Source organism: Lampetra fluviatilis, chromosome 13 (genome assembly GCF_964198595.1).
Source record: "Lampetra fluviatilis chromosome 13, kcLamFluv1.1, whole genome shotgun sequence".
In the NCBI taxonomy this organism is placed as follows: Eukaryota; Metazoa; Chordata; class Hyperoartia; order Petromyzontiformes; family Petromyzontidae; genus Lampetra; species Lampetra fluviatilis.
The window spans coordinates 963,839-978,390 of NC_136287.1; the positions used below are offsets into that span (position 1 = coordinate 963,839).

At 57.6% G+C, this 14,552-nt stretch overlaps 1 protein-coding gene across 2 annotated transcripts in view; it reads right to left on the reverse strand.

Annotated features, from left to right (window-relative positions):
- LOC144935381 (aryl hydrocarbon receptor nuclear translocator 2-like) overlaps window positions 1-14,552 on the reverse strand; it is an 83,327-nt gene that overhangs the window by 18,589 nt on the left and 50,186 nt on the right. For both annotated transcript variants that reach the window (XM_078861956.1, XM_078861957.1), the window contains exon 16: window positions 2,697-2,778. In XM_078861956.1, the coding sequence (XP_078718082.1) occupies window positions 2,697-2,778 (82 nt within the window). The remainder of the gene's footprint in view (window positions 1-2,696; window positions 2,779-14,552) is intronic.

A 14,552-nucleotide genomic window follows, 5' to 3' on the forward strand; every position in this document is an offset into this window, starting at 1 on the left:
GATGCAGCAACAGTCAGCAAGATACAACAACAGTCAGCAAGATGCAGCAACAGTCAGCAAGATACAACAACAGTCAGCAAGATGCAGCAACAGCCAGCAAGATGCAGCAACAGCCAGCAAGATGCAGCAACAGTCAGCAAGATACAACAACAGTCAGCAAGATGCAGCAACAGCCAGCAAGATACAACAACAGCCAGCAAGATGCAGCAACAGTCAGCAAGATACAACAACAGCCAGCAAGATGCAGCAACAGTCAGCAAGATACAGCAACAGCCAGCAAGATACAACAACAGCCAGCAAGATGCAGCAACAGCCAGCAAGATACAGCAACAGCCAGCAAGATACAACAACAGTCAGCAAGATACAACAACAGTCAGCAAGATGCAGCAACAGCCAGCAAGATACAACAACAGCCAGCAAGATGCAGCAACAGTCAGCAAGATACAGCAACAGCCAGCAAGATACAACAACAGCCAGCAAGATGCAGCAACAGCCAGCAAGATACAGCAACAGCCAGCAAGATACAACAACAGTCAGCAAGATACAACAACAGTCAGCAAGATGCAGCAACAGCCAGCAAGATGCAGCAACAGCCAGCAAGATGCAGCAACAGCCAGCAAGATACAGCAACAGCCAGCAAGATACAGCAACAGCCAGCAAGATACAGCAACAGTCAGCAAGATACAGCAACAGCCAGCAAGATGCAGCAACAGCCAGCAAGATGCAGCAACAGCCAGCAAGATGCAGCAACAGCCAGCAAGATGCAGCAACAGCCAGCAAGATACAGCAACAGCCAGCAAGATGCAGCAACAGCCAGCAAGATACAGCAACAGCCAGCAAGATGCAGCAACAGCCAGCAAGATGCAGCAACAGCCAGCAAGATACAACAACAGTCAGCAAGATGCAACAACAGTCAGCAAGATGCAGCAACAGCCAGCAAGATACAGCAACAGCCAGCAAGATACAGCAACAGCCAGCAAGATACAGCAACAGCCAGCAAGATACAGCAACAGCCAGCAAGATACAGCAACAGCCAGCAAGATACAGCAACAGCCAGCAAGATACAGCAACAGCCAGCAAGATACAGCAACAGCCAGCAAGATACAGCAACAGCCAGCAAGATACAGCAACAGCCAGCAAGATGCAGCAACAGCCAGCAAGATACAGCAACAGCCAGCAAGATACAGCAACAGCCAGCAAGATACAGCAACAGCCAGCAAGATACAGCAACAGCCAGCAAGATACAGCAACAGCCAGCAAGATACAGCAACAGCCAGCAAGATACAGCAACAGCCAGCAAGATGCAGCAACAGCCAGCAAGATACAACAACAGCCAGCAAGATACAGCAACAGCCAGCAAGATGCAGCAACAGCCAGCAAGATACAGCAACAGCCAGCAAGATACAACAACAGCCAGCAAGATACAACAACAGCCAGCAAGATACAGCAACAGCCAGCAAGATACAACAACAGCCAGCAAGATACAACAACAGCCAGCAAGATGCAGCAACAGCCAGCAAGATACAACAACAGCCAGCAAGATACAGCAACAGTCAGCAAGATACAACAACAGTCAGCAAGATGCAGCAACAGCCAGCAAGATGCAGCAACAGCCAGCAAGATACAGCAACAGCCAGCAAGATACAACAACAGCCAGCAAGATACAACAACAGTCAGCAAGATGCAGCAACAGCCAGCAAGATACAGCAACAGCCAGCAAGATACAGCAACAGCCAGCAAGATGCAGCAACAGCCAGCAAGATGCAGCAACAGTCAGCAAGATGCAGCAACAGCCAGCAAGATACAACAACAGCCAGCAAGATACAACAACAGCCAGCAAGATGCAGCAACAGCCAGCAAGATGCAGCAACAGCCAGCAAGATACAACAACAGCCAGCAAGATGCAGCAACAGCCAGCAAGATGCAGCAACAGTCAGCAAGATGCAGCAACAGCCAGCAAGATGCAGCAATAGTGAGTGAGCTTAAATAGTTACAATCGGTACGCCATCAAACGCTCGTGACAGCTTCATTCGATTGGCTGTGCTGTGTGGTGGAGGGCGCCACGACATTGCGTGGCCACCGAGCCCCGGGGTGAAGGAGAGGACAGTGGCCCATCCGGGCGTTAGCTTTAAGTGTCACCCCCTCGGAGACGCCAACCTCGGAGACGCCAACCCCGCAGACGCCAACCCCGCAGACGCCAACCCCGCAGACGCAAACCCCGCAGACGCAAACCCCGCAGACGCAAACCCCGCAGACGCCAACCCCGCAGACGCCAACCCCGCAGACGCAAACCCCGCAGACGCCAACCCCGCAGACGCCAACCCCGCAGACGCAAACCCCGCAGACGCAAACCCCGCAGACGCCAACCCCGCAGACGCCAACCCCGCAGACGCAAACCCCGCAGACGCAAACCCCGCAGACGCAAACCCCGCAGACGCAAACCCCGCAGACGCAAACCCCGCAGACGCAAACCCCGCATACGCCAACCCCGCAGACGCCAACCCCGCAGACACAAACCCCGCAGACGCAAAACCCGCAGACGCAAACCCCGCAGACGCAAACCCCGCAGACGCAAACCCCGCAGACGCAAACCCCGCAGACGCAAACCCCGCAGACGCAAACCCCGCAGACGCAAACCCCGCAGACGCCAACCCCGCAGACGCAAACCCCGCAAAGTGGGAGACACAAAGCTGCACCTGCGAGTGCTCGAAGCCCAGGCCGTCGCGCCCCGGCCCCGACTCCAACTCGGCCGTTCCTCCCCCTTGCTGCAGCTGGCGGCTGCCGGGACCGGGCAGAGATGGGGAGAGATCGGGGAGAGACGGGGAGAGATGGGGAGAGACGGGGAGAGACGGGGAGAGATGGGGAGAGATCGGGGAGAGATGGGGAGAGATGGGGAGAGATGGGGGAGATGGGGAGAGATCGGGGAGAGACGGGGAGAGATGGGGAGAGATGGGGAGAGATGGGGAGAGATCGGGGAGAGATGGGGAGAGATCGGGGAGAGACGGGGAGAGATGGGGAGAGATGGGGAGAGATCGGGGAGAGATGGGGAGAGATGGGGAGAGATGGGGAGAGATGGGGGAGATGGGGAGAGATCGGGGAGAGACGGGGAGAGATGGGGAGAGATGGGGAGAGATCGGGGAGATGGGGAGAGATGGGGAGAAACGGGAGAGATGGGGGAGTTGGGGAGAGATGGGGAGAGATGATGAGAGATGAGGAAATGGGGGAGAGATGGGGAGAGATGGGGAGAGATGGGGGAGAGATGGGGGAGATGGGGAGAGATGGGGAGAGATGGGGAGAGATGGGGGAGATGGGGGAGATGGGGAGAGATGGGGGAGATGGGGAGAGATGGGGAGAGATGGGGGAGATGGGGGAGATGGGGAGAGATGGGGGAGATGGGGAGAGATGGGGAGAGATGGGGAGAGATGGGGGAGATGGGGAGAGATGGGGGAGATGGGGGAGATGGGGAGAAATGGGGAGAGATGGGGGAGATGGGGAGAGATGGGGAGAGACGGGAGAGATGGGGGAGATGGGGAGAGATGGGGAGAGACGGGAGAGATGGGGGAGTTGGGGAGAGATGGGGAGAGACGGGAGAGATGGGGGAGATGGGGAGAGATGGGGAGAGACGGGAGAGATGGGGGAGATGGGGAGAGATGGGAGAGACCGGGCAGAGATGGGGAGAGATGGGGAGAGATCGGGGAGAGATGGGGAGAGATGGGAGAGATTGGGGAGAGATGGTGAGAGACGGGAGAGATGGGGAGAGATAGGGGAGATGGGGAGAGATGGGGAGAGATGGGGGAGATGGGGAGAGATAGGGGAGATGGGGAGAGATGGGGGAGATGGGGATAGATGGGGAGAGATGGGAGAGATGGGAGAGATGGGGGAGATGGGAGAGAGATGGGGAAGGATGTGAGAGATATGGGGAGACCGCGGGGGGTGGGAGAGACGGGGGATGAACATCTGGACGTACGTGGAAGCTCCAGTCAGTGCAGAATGCAGCTGCCCGCATGAGCGGGCGGGCTAGCCGCATGGCTGCCGGTCCGCTTCCACATCCAATTCAAGGTCGCTGCTCTCCGAACCTACGAAGCGCTGCACGGCCCCCTACCTACCTCCAAAGACGCATCTCCCTCCAGTCCCCAGGCACACTCAAGCACACCCAGGCACACTCAGGCACACCCAGGCACACTCAGGTACACCCAGGCACACTCAGGCACACTCAGGCACACTCAGGTACACTCAGGCACACTCAGGCACACTCAGGTACACTCAGGTACACTCAGGCACACTCAGGTACACTCAGGTACACCCAGGCACACTCAGGTACACTCAAGCAGCTATGAATGCAGGAACGGCACACGAGGGGGTGGGTGGACAGCACCACGCCCGTCCGCCTTTGTCTCCCAGTGGCGATGATTTTACCGGTTCAGAGCATCGTGCACTGATGCCTACGTTACTTCGGCGACATTGGAACGTGGAATAAATAATGATTGATTGCTATGCACGTGTTAGCACAGGCACACCAACACACACTATACCACTGTGATCCCAGAAGGTAAGCAGAACACTGCTGATGTTAATGTCTCCATGGGAGATTGCCTGGGAAGAAGCAGGTGGCCAGGATACGGCAATGCAGCAATGGATTACTGAATCCACTTGTGTGGATCTCTTGAGCGTTACTCTCGGAGTGTTACCCTCTCTCACACCTCCACTCAGTGCTGGCTCAAGACCCGGCTGTTCAAAAAGGCCTCTCCCTCTCTCTCTGGTTCTCCCTCTGGTTTCTCTCTCTCTCTCTGTGGCCTCTCTCTGCCCGGTTACTCCTCACCGATTCTCTCCCGCCGTGCGGGCACGACGCTCTGAGCTCTCAGCCCCCCCCCCCGCACGAGGCCACGTCACTGGGCTGCGGGTTATCTCCGGGGCTTCTCCGCTTCCCTCCCGCGCCCCGGCCTGCCAGGGTCCCTCCCCCCTTGAGAAGCGGTCGTGAAGCAGATGGTGAGTGCCAGATGCTACAAATCACATTCGCAATGTGATTGTCGTGTAGCTATGATCCTGGCCCATGCATCGATAGTTCAACTTTGATCTGCACTTTTATCGCGGGACTGTTGTGCTGTCTTGGTGTGGTCTGGGACTCTGTTTGTGTTGCTGCCTTGCCCAAGATTGCATTTGGGGTTGAAATATCGGCAGGAATTGATGTGCTTATGCGATGTTTTACTTAAATACTTTCTTGATTTTTATTTAGTGACTTGCTTAGCTTTCTACACTTTGCACTCCGACGGATTGTTTTGCATTGTTTGTTGTGTAACGTCACTGCTCGTCGGATTTCTTCCAGTCGAAATAAAGATTGTGATTCTGGTTCCGTGCGAGCGGGAGAGTGTGCGGGGCTTCGCGACGACTCCGCTGTGCGGAGGCCACGGGGCGGCCTTGACCCCCGGGGCCGTGAAGTTCAATTCCCCCCCCACCCCCCCCCCCCGATAAATCTGAGCGTCACAATCGCAGGAAGCGACCGTCCCGGAGTCTCTCGGCGTCCCGGCGGTGCCCCAAGCGTGAAATCGGGCCGCCGTCGTCACGGCAACCGGCCAGCCGTGGCCATGGCCATGGCCACGGCCCGCATCCTCAGCAGCCACCCACGTACGCGGCGGAGCGGTCTGCGTGAGAACGAGGTCGTGGATCCGGAATCCCGCGGATCCCGACTCCGGGTGTTCCAGCGCGCCGCCCCCAGACCACTCAACCACCCCCGATCCACTCCGTGGTCGATCTCAAGTCATACACTCACACCCCTCTGCCTATCCTCTCTCATCTCACTCTACGCCTCTCCACTCGCGCTCTCCTGCATCTCCCCTTTGATCTCACTCTGCTGCATGTTGTGGTGCAGGCTGCACGTCGTGGTGAGATGGATGTGATGGTGAGAGGGAGCTGAGTGTCGTGGTGAGTGGGAGCTGAGTGTCGTGGTGAGAGGGAGCTGAGTGTGGTGGTGAGAGGGATCTGAGTGTCGTGGTGAGAGGGAGCTGAGTGTCATGGTGAGTGGGAGCTGAGTGTTGTGGTGAGAGGGAGCTGAATGTTGTGGTGAGTGGGAGCTGAGTGTCGTGGTGAGTGGGAGCTGAGTGTTGTGGTGAGTGGGAGCTGAGTGTTGTGGTGAGTGGGAGCTGAGTGTTGTGGTGAGTGGGAGCTGAGTGTCGTGGTGAGTGGGAGCTGAGTGTTGTGGTGAGTGGGAGTTGAGTGTTGTGGTGAGTGGGAGCTGAGTGTTGTGGTGAGTGGGAGCTGAGTGTTGTGGTGAGTGGGAGCTGAGTGTTGTGGTGAGAGGGAGCTGAGTGTCGTGGTGAGTGGTGAGTGTCGTGGTGAGTGGGAGCTGAGTGTCGTGGTGAGAGGGAGCTGAGTGTCGTGGTGAGAAGGATCTGAGTGTCGTGGTGAGAGGGAGCTGAGTGTCGTGGTGAGAGGGAGCTGAGTGTCATGGTGAGTGGGAGCTGAGTGTTGTGGTGAGAGGGAGCTGAGTGTTGTGGTGAGTGGGAGCTGAGTGTCGTGGTGAGTGGGAGCTGAGTGTTGTGGTGAGTGGGAGCTGAGTGTTGTGGTGAGTGGGAGCTGAGTGTTGTGGTGAGTGGGAGCTGAGTGTTGTGGTGAGTGGGAGCTGAGTGTTGTGGTGAGTGGGAGCTGAGTGTCGTGGTGAGTGGGAGCTGAGTGTTGTGGTGAGTGGGAGCTGAGTGTTGTGGTGAGAGGGAGCTGAGTGTTGTGGTGAGTGGGAGCTGAGTGTTGTGGTGAGTGGGAGCTGAGTGTTGTGGTGAGTGGGAGCTGAGTGACGTGGTGAGTAGGAGCTGAGTGACGTGGTGAGTGGGAGCTGAGTGTCGTGGTGAGTGGGAGCTGAGTGTCGTGGTGAGTGGGAGCTGAGTGACGTGGTGAGTGGGAGCTGAGTGTCGTGGTGAGTGGGAGCTGAGTGTCGTGGTGAGAGGGAGCTGAGTGTCGTGGTGAGTGGGAGCTGAGTGTCGTGGTGAGTGGGAGCTGAGTGTTGTGGTGAGTGGGAGCTGAGTGACGTGGTGAGTGGGAGCTGAGTGTCGTGGTGAGTGGGAGCTGAGTGTCGTGGTGAGTGGGAGCTGAGTGTCGTGGTGAGTGGGAGCTGAGTGTTGTGGTGAGTGGGAGCTGAGTGACGTGGTGAGTGGGAGCTGAGTGTCGTGGTGAGTGGGAGCTGAGTGTCGTGGTGAGTGGGAGCTGAGTGTTGTGGTGAGTGGGAGCTGAGTGACGTGGTGAGTGGTGAGTGGGAGCTGAGTGACGTGGTGAGTGGGAGCTGAGTGTCGTGGTGAGAGGGAGCTGAGTGTCGTGGTGAGAGGGATCTGAGTGTCGTGGTGAGAGGGAGCTGAGTGTCGTGGTGAGTGGGAGCTGAGTGTTGTGGTGAGTGGGAGCTGAGTGTTGTGGTGAGTGGGAGCTGAGTGTCGTGGTGAGTGGGAGCTGAGTGTTGTGGTGAGTGGGAGCTGAGTGTTGTGGTGAGTGGGAGCTGAGTGTTGTGGTGAGTGGGAGCTGAGTGTTGTGGTGAGTGGGAGCTGAGTGTCGTGGTGAGTGGGAGCTGAGTGTTGTGGTGAGTGGGAGCTGAGTGTTGTGGTGAGTGGGAGCTGAGTGTTGTGGTGAGTGGGAGCTGAGTGTTGTGGTGAGTGGGAGCTGAGTGTTGTGGTGAGAGGGAGCTGAGTGTCGTGGTGAGTGGTGAGTGTCGTGGTGAGTGGGAGCTGAGTGTCGTGGTGAGAGGGAGCTGAGTGTCGTGGTGAGAGGGATCTGAGTGTCGTGGTGAGAGGGAGCTGAGTGTCGTGGTGAGAGGGAGCTGAGTGTCATGGTGAGTGGGAGCTGAGTGTTGTGGTGAGTGGGAGCTGAGTGTCGTGGTGAGTGGAAGCTGAGTGTTGTGGTGAGTGGGAGCTGAGTGTTGTGGTGAGTGGGAGCTGAGTGTTGTGGTGAGTGGGAGCTGAGTGTTGTGGTGAGTGGGAGCTGAGTGTTGTGGTGAGTGGGAGCTGAGTGTCGTGGTGAGTGGGAGCTGAGTGTTGTGGTGAGTGGGAGCTGAGTGTTGTGGTGAGAGGGAGCTGAGTGTTGTGGTGAGTTGGAGCTGAGTGTTGTGGTGAGTGGGAGCTGAGTGTTGTGGTGAGTGGGAGCTGAGTGACGTGGTGAGTGGTGAGTAGGAGCTGAGTGACGTGGTGAGTGGGAGCTGAGTGTCGTGGTGAGTGGGAGCTGAGTGTCGTGGTGAGTGGGAGCTGAGTGACGTGGTGAGTGGGAGCTGAGTGTCGTGGTGAGTGGGAGCTGAGTGTCGTGGTGAGAGGGAGCTGAGTGTCGTGGTGAGTGGGAGCTGAGTGTCGTGGTGAGTGGGAGCTGAGTGTTGTGGTGAGTGGGAGCTGAGTGACGTGGTGAGTGGGAGCTGAGTGTCGTGGTGAGTGGGAGCTGAGTGTCGTGGTGAGTGGGAGCTGAGTGTTGTGGTGAGTGGGAGCTGAGTTACGTGGTGAGTGGTGAGTGGGAGCTGAGTGACGTGGTGAGTGGGAGCTGAGTGTCGTGGTGAGAGGGAGCTGAGTGTCGTGGTGAGAGGGATCTGAGTGTCGTGGTGAGAGGGAGCTGAGTGTCGTGGTGAGTGGGAGCTGAGTGTTGTGGTGAGTGGGAGCTGAGTGTTGTGGTGAGTGGGAGCTGAGTGTTGTGGTGAGTGGGAGCTGAGTGTCGTGGTGAGTGGGAGCTGAGTGTTGTGGTGAGTGGGAGCTGAGTGTTGTGGTGAGTGGGAGCTGAGTGTTGTGGTGAGTGGGAGCTGAGTGTTGTGGTGAGTGGGAGCTGAGTGTCGTGGTGAGTGGGAGCTGAGTGTTGTGGTGAGTGGGAGCTGAGTGTTGTGGTGAGTGGGAGCTGAGTGTTGTGGTGAGTGGGAGCTGAGTGTTGTGGTGAGTGGGAGCTGAGTGTTGTGGTGAGAGGGAGCTGAGTGTCGTGGTGAGTGGTGAGTGTCGTGGTGAGTGGGAGCTGAGTGTCGTGGTGAGAGGGAGCTGAGTGTCGTGGTGAGAGGGATCTGAGTGTCGTGGTGAGAGGGAGCTGAGTGTCGTGGTGAGAGGGAGCTGAGTGTCATGGTGAGTGGGAGCTGAGTGTTGTGGTGAGTGGGAGCTGAGTGTCGTGGTGAGTGGAAGCTGAGTGTTGTGGTGAGTGGGAGCTGAGTGTTGTGGTGAGTGGGAGCTGAGTGTTGTGGTGAGTGGGAGCTGAGTGTTGTGGTGAGTGGGAGCTGAGTGTTGTGGTGAGTGGGAGCTGAGTGTCGTGGTGAGTGGGAGCTGAGTGTTGTGGTGAGTGGGAGCTGAGTGTTGTGGTGAGAGGGAGCTGAGTGTTGTGGTGAGTGGGAGCTGAGTGTTGTGGTGAGTGGGAGCTGAGTGTTGTGGTGAGTGGGAGCTGAGTGACGTGGTGAGTGGTCAGTAGGAGCTGAGTGACGTGGTGAGTGGGAGCTGAGTGTCATGGTGAGTGGGAGCTGAGTGACGTGGTGAGTGGGAGCTGAGTGTCGTGGTGAGTGGGAGCTGAGTGTCGTGGTGAGAGGGAGCTGAGTGTCGTGGTGAGTGGGAGCTGAGTGTCGTGGTGAGTGAGAGCTGAGTGTTGTGGTGAGTGGGAGCTGAGTGACGTGGTGAGTGGGAGCTGAGTGTCGTGGTGAGTGGGAGCTGAGTGTCGTGGTGAGTGGGAGCTGAGTGTCGTGGTGAGTGGGAGCTGAGTGTTGTGGTGAGTGGGAGCTGAGTAACGTGGTGAGTGGGAGCTGAGTGTTGTGGTGAGTGGGAGCTGAGTGTCGTGGTGAGAGGGAGCTGAGTGTCGTGGTGAGTGGGAGCTAAGTGTCGTGGTGAGTGGGAGCTGAGTGTTGTGGTGAGTGGGAGCTAAGTGTTGTGGTGAGTGGGAGCTGAGTGTTGTGGTGAGTGGGAGCTGAGTGTTGTGGTGAGTGGGAGCTGAGTGTCGTGGTGAGTGGGAGCTGAGTGTTGTGGTGAGTGGGAGCTGAGTGTTGTGGTGAGAGGGAGCTGAGTGTTGTGGTGAGTGGGAGCTGAGTGTTGTGGTGAGTGGGAGCTGAGTGTTGTGGTGAGTGGGAGCTGAGTGACGTGGTGAGTGGTGAGTAGGAGCTGAGTGACGTGGTGAGTGGGAGCTGAGTGTCGTGGTGAGTGGGAGCTGAGTGTCGTGGTGAGTGGGAGCTGAGTGACGTGGTGAGTGGGAGCTGAGTGTCGTGGTGAGTGGGAGCTGAGTGTCGTGGTGAGAGGGAGCTGAGTGTCGTGGTGAGTGGGAGCTGAGTGTCGTGGTGAGTGGGAGCTGAGTGTTGTGGTGAGTGGGAGCTGAGTGACGTGGTGAGTGGGAGCTGAGTGTCGTGGTGAGTGGGAGCTGAGTGTCGTGGTGAGTGGGAGCTGTGTGTCGTGGTGAGTGGGAGCTGAGTGTTGTGGTGAGTGGGAGCTGAGTGAGGTGGTGAGTGGGAGCTGAGTGTCGTGGTGAGTGGGAGCTGAGTGTCGTGGTGAGTGGGAGCTGAGTGACGTGGTGAGTGGTGAGTGGGAGCTGAGTGACGTGGTGAGTGGGAGCTGAGTGTCGTGGTGAGAGGGAGCTGAGTGTCGTGGTGAGAGGGATCTGAGTGTCGTGGTGAGAGGGAGATGAGTGTCGTGGTGAGTGGGAGCTGAGTGTTGTGGTGAGTGGGAGCTGAGTGTTGTGGTGAGTGGGAGCTGAGTGTTGTGGTGAGTGGGAGCTGAGTGTCGTGGTGAGTGGGAGCTGAGTGTTGTGGTGAGTGGGAGCTGAGTGTTGTGGTGAGTGGGAGCTGAGTGTTGTGGTGAGTGGGAGCTGAGTGTTGTGGTGAGTGGGAGCTGAGTGTCGTGGTGAGTGGGAGCTGAGTGTTGTGGTGAGTGGGAGCTGAGTGTTGTGGTGAGTGGGAGCTGAGTGTTGTGGTGAGTGGGAGCTGAGTGTTGTGGTGAGTGGGAGCTGAGTGTTGTGGTGAGAGGGAGCTGAGTGTCGTGGTGAGTGGTGAGTGTCGTAGTGAGTGGGAGCTGAGTGTCGTGGTGAGAGGGAGCTGAGTGTCATGGTGAGAGGGATCTGAGTGTCGTGGTGAGAGGGAGATGAGTGTCGTGGTGAGTGGGAGCTGAGTGTTGTGGTGAGTGGGAGCTGAGTGTTGTGGTGAGTGGGAGCTGAGTGTTGTGGTGAGTGGGAGCTGAGTGTCGTGGTGAGTGGGAGCTGAGTGTTGTGGTGAGTGGGAGCTGAGTGTTGTGGTGAGTGGGAGCTGAGTGTTGTGGTGAGTGGGAGCTGAGTGTTGTGGTGAGTGGGAGCTGAGTGTCGTGGTGAGTGGGAGCTGAGTGTTGTGGTGAGTGGGAGCTGAGTGTTGTGGTGAGTGGGAGCTGAGTGTTGTGGTGAGTGGGAGCTGAGTGTTGTGGTGAGAGGGAGCTGAGTGTCGTGGTGAGTGGAAGCTGAGTGTTGTGGTGAGTGGGAGCTGAGTGTTGTGGTGAGTGGGAGCTGAGTGTTGTGGTGAGTGGGAGCTGAGTGTTGTGGTGAGTGGGAGCTGAGTGTCGTGGTGAGTGGGAGCTGAGTGTTGTGGTGAGTGGGAGCTGAGTGTTGTGGTGAGTGGGAGCTGAGTGTTGTGGTGAGTGGGAGCTGAGTGTCGTGGTGAGTGGGAGCTGAGTGTTGTGGTGAGTGGGAGCTGAGTGTTGTGGTGAGTGGGAGCTGAGTGTTGTGGTGAGTGGGAGCTGAGTGTTGTGGTGAGAGGGAGCTGAGTGTCGTGGTGAGAGGAAGCTGAGTGTTGTGGTGAGTGGGAGCTGAGTGTTGTGGTGAGTGGGAGCTGAGTGTTGTGGTGAGTGGGAGCTGAGTGTTGTGGTGAGTGGGAGCTGAGTGTTGTGGTGAGTGGGAGCTGAGTGTCGTGGTGAGTGGGAGCTGAGTGTTGTGGTGAGTGGGAGCTGAGTGTTGTGGTGAGAGGGAGCTGAGTGTTGTGGTGAGTGGGAGCTGAGTGTTGTGGTGAGTGGGAGCTGAGTGTTGTGGTGAGTGGGAGCTGAGTGACGTGGTGAGTGGTGAGTAGGAGCTGAGTGACGTGGTGAGTGGGAGCTGAGTGTCGTGGTGAGTGGGAGCTGAGTGATGTGGTGAGTGGGAGCTGAGTGTCGTGGTGAGTGGGAGCTGAGTGTCGTGGTGAGAGGGAGCTGAGTGTCGTGGTGAGTGGGAGCTGAGTGTCGTGGTGAGTGGGAGCTGAGTGTTGTGGTGAGTGGGAGCTGAGTGACGTGGTGAGTGGGAGCTGAGTGTCGTGGTGAGTGGGAGCTGAGTGTCGTGGTGAGTGGGAGCTGAGTGTTGTGGTGAGTGGGAGCTGAGTGACGTGGTGAGTGGGAGCTGAGTGTTGTGGTGAGTGGGAGCTGAGTGTCGTGGTGAGAGGGAGCTGAGTGTCGTGGTGAGTGGGAGCTAAGTGTCGTGGTGAGTGGGAGCTGAGTGTTGTGGTGAGAGGGAGCTGAGTGTCGTGGTGAGAAGGATCTGAGTGTCGTGGTGAGTGGGAGCTGAGTGTTGTGGTGAGTGGGAGCTGAGTGTTGTGGTGAGAGGGAGCTGAGTGTTGTGGTGAGTGGGAGCTGAGTGTTGTGGTGAGTGGGAGCTGAGTGTTGTGGTGAGTGGGAGCTGAGTGACGTGGTGAGTGGTGAGTAGGAGCTGAGTGACGTGGTGAGTGGGAGCTGAGTGTCGTGGTGAGTGGGAGCTGAGTGTCGTGGTGAGTGGGAGCTGAGTGACGTGGTGAGTGGGAGCTGAGTGTCGTGGTGAGTGGGAGCTGAGTGTCGTGGTGAGAGGGAGCTGAGTGTCGTGGTGAGTGGGAGCTGAGTGTCGTGGTGAGTGGGAGCTGAGTGTTGTGGTGAGTGGGAGCTGAGTGACGTGGTGAGTGGGAGCTGAGTGTCGTGGTGAGTGGGAGCTGAGTGTCGTGGTGAGTGGGAGCTGTGTGTCGTGGTGAGTGGGAGCTGAGTGTTGTGGTGAGTGGGAGCTGAGTGACGTGGTGAGTGGGAGCTGAGTGTCGTGGTGAGTGGGAGCTGAGTGTCGTGGTGAGTGGGAGCTGAGTGTTGTGGTGAGTGGGAGCTGAGTGACGTGGTGAGTGGTGAGTGGGAGCTGAGTGACGTGGTGAGTGGGAGCTGAGTGTCGTGGTGAGAGGGAGCTGAGTGTCGTGGTGAGAGGGATCTGAGTGTCGTGGTGAGAGGGAGATGAGTGTTTGTGGTGAGTGGGAGCTGAGTGTTGTGGTGAGTGGGAGCTGAGTGTTGTGGTGAGTGGGAGCTGAGTGTTGTGGTGAGTGGGAGCTGAGTGTCGTGGTGAGTGGGAGCTGAGTGTTGTGGTGAGTGGGAGCTGAGTGTTGTGGTGAGTGGGAGCTGAGTGTTGTGGTGAGTGGGAGCTGAGTGTTGTGGTGAGTGGGAGCTGAGTGTCGTGGTGAGTGGGAGCTGAGTGTTGTGGTGAGTGGGAGCTGAGTGTTGTGGTGAGTGGGAGCTGAGTGTTGTGGTGAGTGGGAGCTGAGTGTTGTGGTGAGTGGGAGCTGAGTGTTGTGGTGAGAGGGAGCTGAGTGTCGTGGTGAGTGGTGAGTGTCGTGGTGAGTGGGAGCTGAGTGTCGTGGTGAGAGGGAGCTGAGTGTCATGGTGAGAGGGATCTGAGTGTCGTGGTGAGAGGGAGATGAGTGTCGTGGTGAGTGGGAGCTGAGTGTTGTGGTGAGTGGGAGCTGAGTGTTGTGGTGAGTGGGAGCTGAGTGTTGTGGTGAGTGGGAGCTGAGTGTCGTGGTGAGTGGGAGCTGAGTGTTGTGGTGAGTGGGAGCTGAGTGTTGTGGTGAGTGGGAGCTGAGTGTTGTGGTGAGTGGGAGCTGAGTGTTGTGGTGAGTGGGAGCTGAGTGTCGTGGTGAGTGGGAGCTGAGTGTTGTGGTGAGTGGGAGCTGAGTGTTGTGGTGAGTGGGAGCTGAGTGTTGTGGTGAGTGGGAGCTGAGTGTTGTGGTGAGAGGGAGCTGAGTGTCGTGGTGAGTGGAAGCTGAGTGTTGTGGTGAGTGGGAGCTGAGTGTTGTGGTGAGTGGGAGCTGAGTGTTGTGGTGAGTGGGAGCTGAGTGTTGTGGTGAGTGGGAGCTGAGTGTCGTGGTGAGTGGGAGCTGAGTGTTGTGGTGAGTGGGAGCTGAGTGTTGTGGTGAGTGGGAGCTGAGTGTTGTGGTGAGTGGGAGCTGAGTGTCGTGGTGAGTGGGAGCTGAGTGTTGTGGTGAGTGGGAGCTGAGTGTTGTGGTGAGTGGGAGCTGAGTGTTGTGGTGAGTGGGAGCTGAGTGTTGTGGTGAGAGGGAGCTGAGTGTCGTGGTGAGAGGAAGCTGAGTGTTGTGGTGAGTGGGAGCTGAGTGTTGTGGTGAGTGGGAGCTGAGTGTTGTGGTGAGTGGGAGCTGAGTGTTGTGGTGAGTGGGAGCTGAGTGTTGTGGTGAGTGGGAGCTGAGTGTCGTGGTGAGTGGGAGCTGAGTGTTGTGGTGAGTGGGAGCTGAGTGTTGTGGTGAGAGGGAGCTGAGTGTTGTGGTGAGTGGGAGCTGAGTGTTGTGGTGAGTGGGAGCTGAGTGTTGTGGTGAGTGGGAGCTGAGTGACGTGGTGAGTGGTGAGTAGGAGCTGAGTGACGTGGTG